General features: G+C 67.9%; 1 protein-coding gene across 1 annotated transcript in view; it reads right to left on the minus strand.

Annotated features, from left to right (window-relative positions):
• The window catches only part of Snai1 (snail family transcriptional repressor 1), a 5,777-nt gene extending 5,356 nt beyond the window's left edge, over positions 1 to 421 (minus strand). The window contains exon 1 of the mRNA XM_010618229.2: positions 200 to 421. Coding sequence (XP_010616531.1) covers positions 200 to 281 — 82 coding nt within the window. The 5' untranslated portion in view covers positions 282 to 421. The remainder of the gene's footprint in view (positions 1 to 199) is intronic.
• Positions 422 to 511: the final 90 nt, after the last annotated feature.

The following is a 511-nucleotide window of genomic DNA, read 5'->3' on the forward strand; positions in this document are numbered from 1 at the left end:
GGTCCCACGGCAGCTAAACAGCGCCCCCGCTCGAGAGGCGGGGCTGTGAGCCACCTGCCCCGCGTCGGCCGGGGTCCTCGCCTCCTCTCTCCCCGCAGAACTCCTCTAGCTCGATTTGGTCCTCGCCCCGGTCCCCCCAACACGCAGCCTTGACCCGTGTCCCTGAACCCCACCCCAGCGCCAGACATCCTCCACTCACCAGGAGAGGAATCCTGCAGCTCGCTGTAGTTGGGCTTGCGGTTGGGGTCAGAAGGCTTCCTTACGAGGAAAGAGCGCGGCATGGTGGCCGAGGTACGCGGGCTACCGGATCGCCACAGACACGAACTCGCTCGCGAGGCCGCGCAGCGACGCTGTGAGTGGAAACGCGCCGCCGCCTCCCTTAAGTAGCCTGCCGGGTAGGGCGTAATCAAGGAAGTCACGCCCCTTTGTCAAGGCTTCACCAATCCCACGCGCGCCTCCAGCGGAGGCCACGCCCCAAGCAGGTGCGCCGGGCGCAGGCGTGGCTCGCGCC

Source organism: Fukomys damarensis, unplaced genomic scaffold (assembly GCF_012274545.1).
Source record: "Fukomys damarensis isolate Sample0158 unplaced genomic scaffold, DMR_v1.0_HiC HiC_scaffold_22, whole genome shotgun sequence".
Classification (NCBI taxonomy): Eukaryota; Metazoa; Chordata; class Mammalia; order Rodentia; family Bathyergidae; genus Fukomys; species Fukomys damarensis.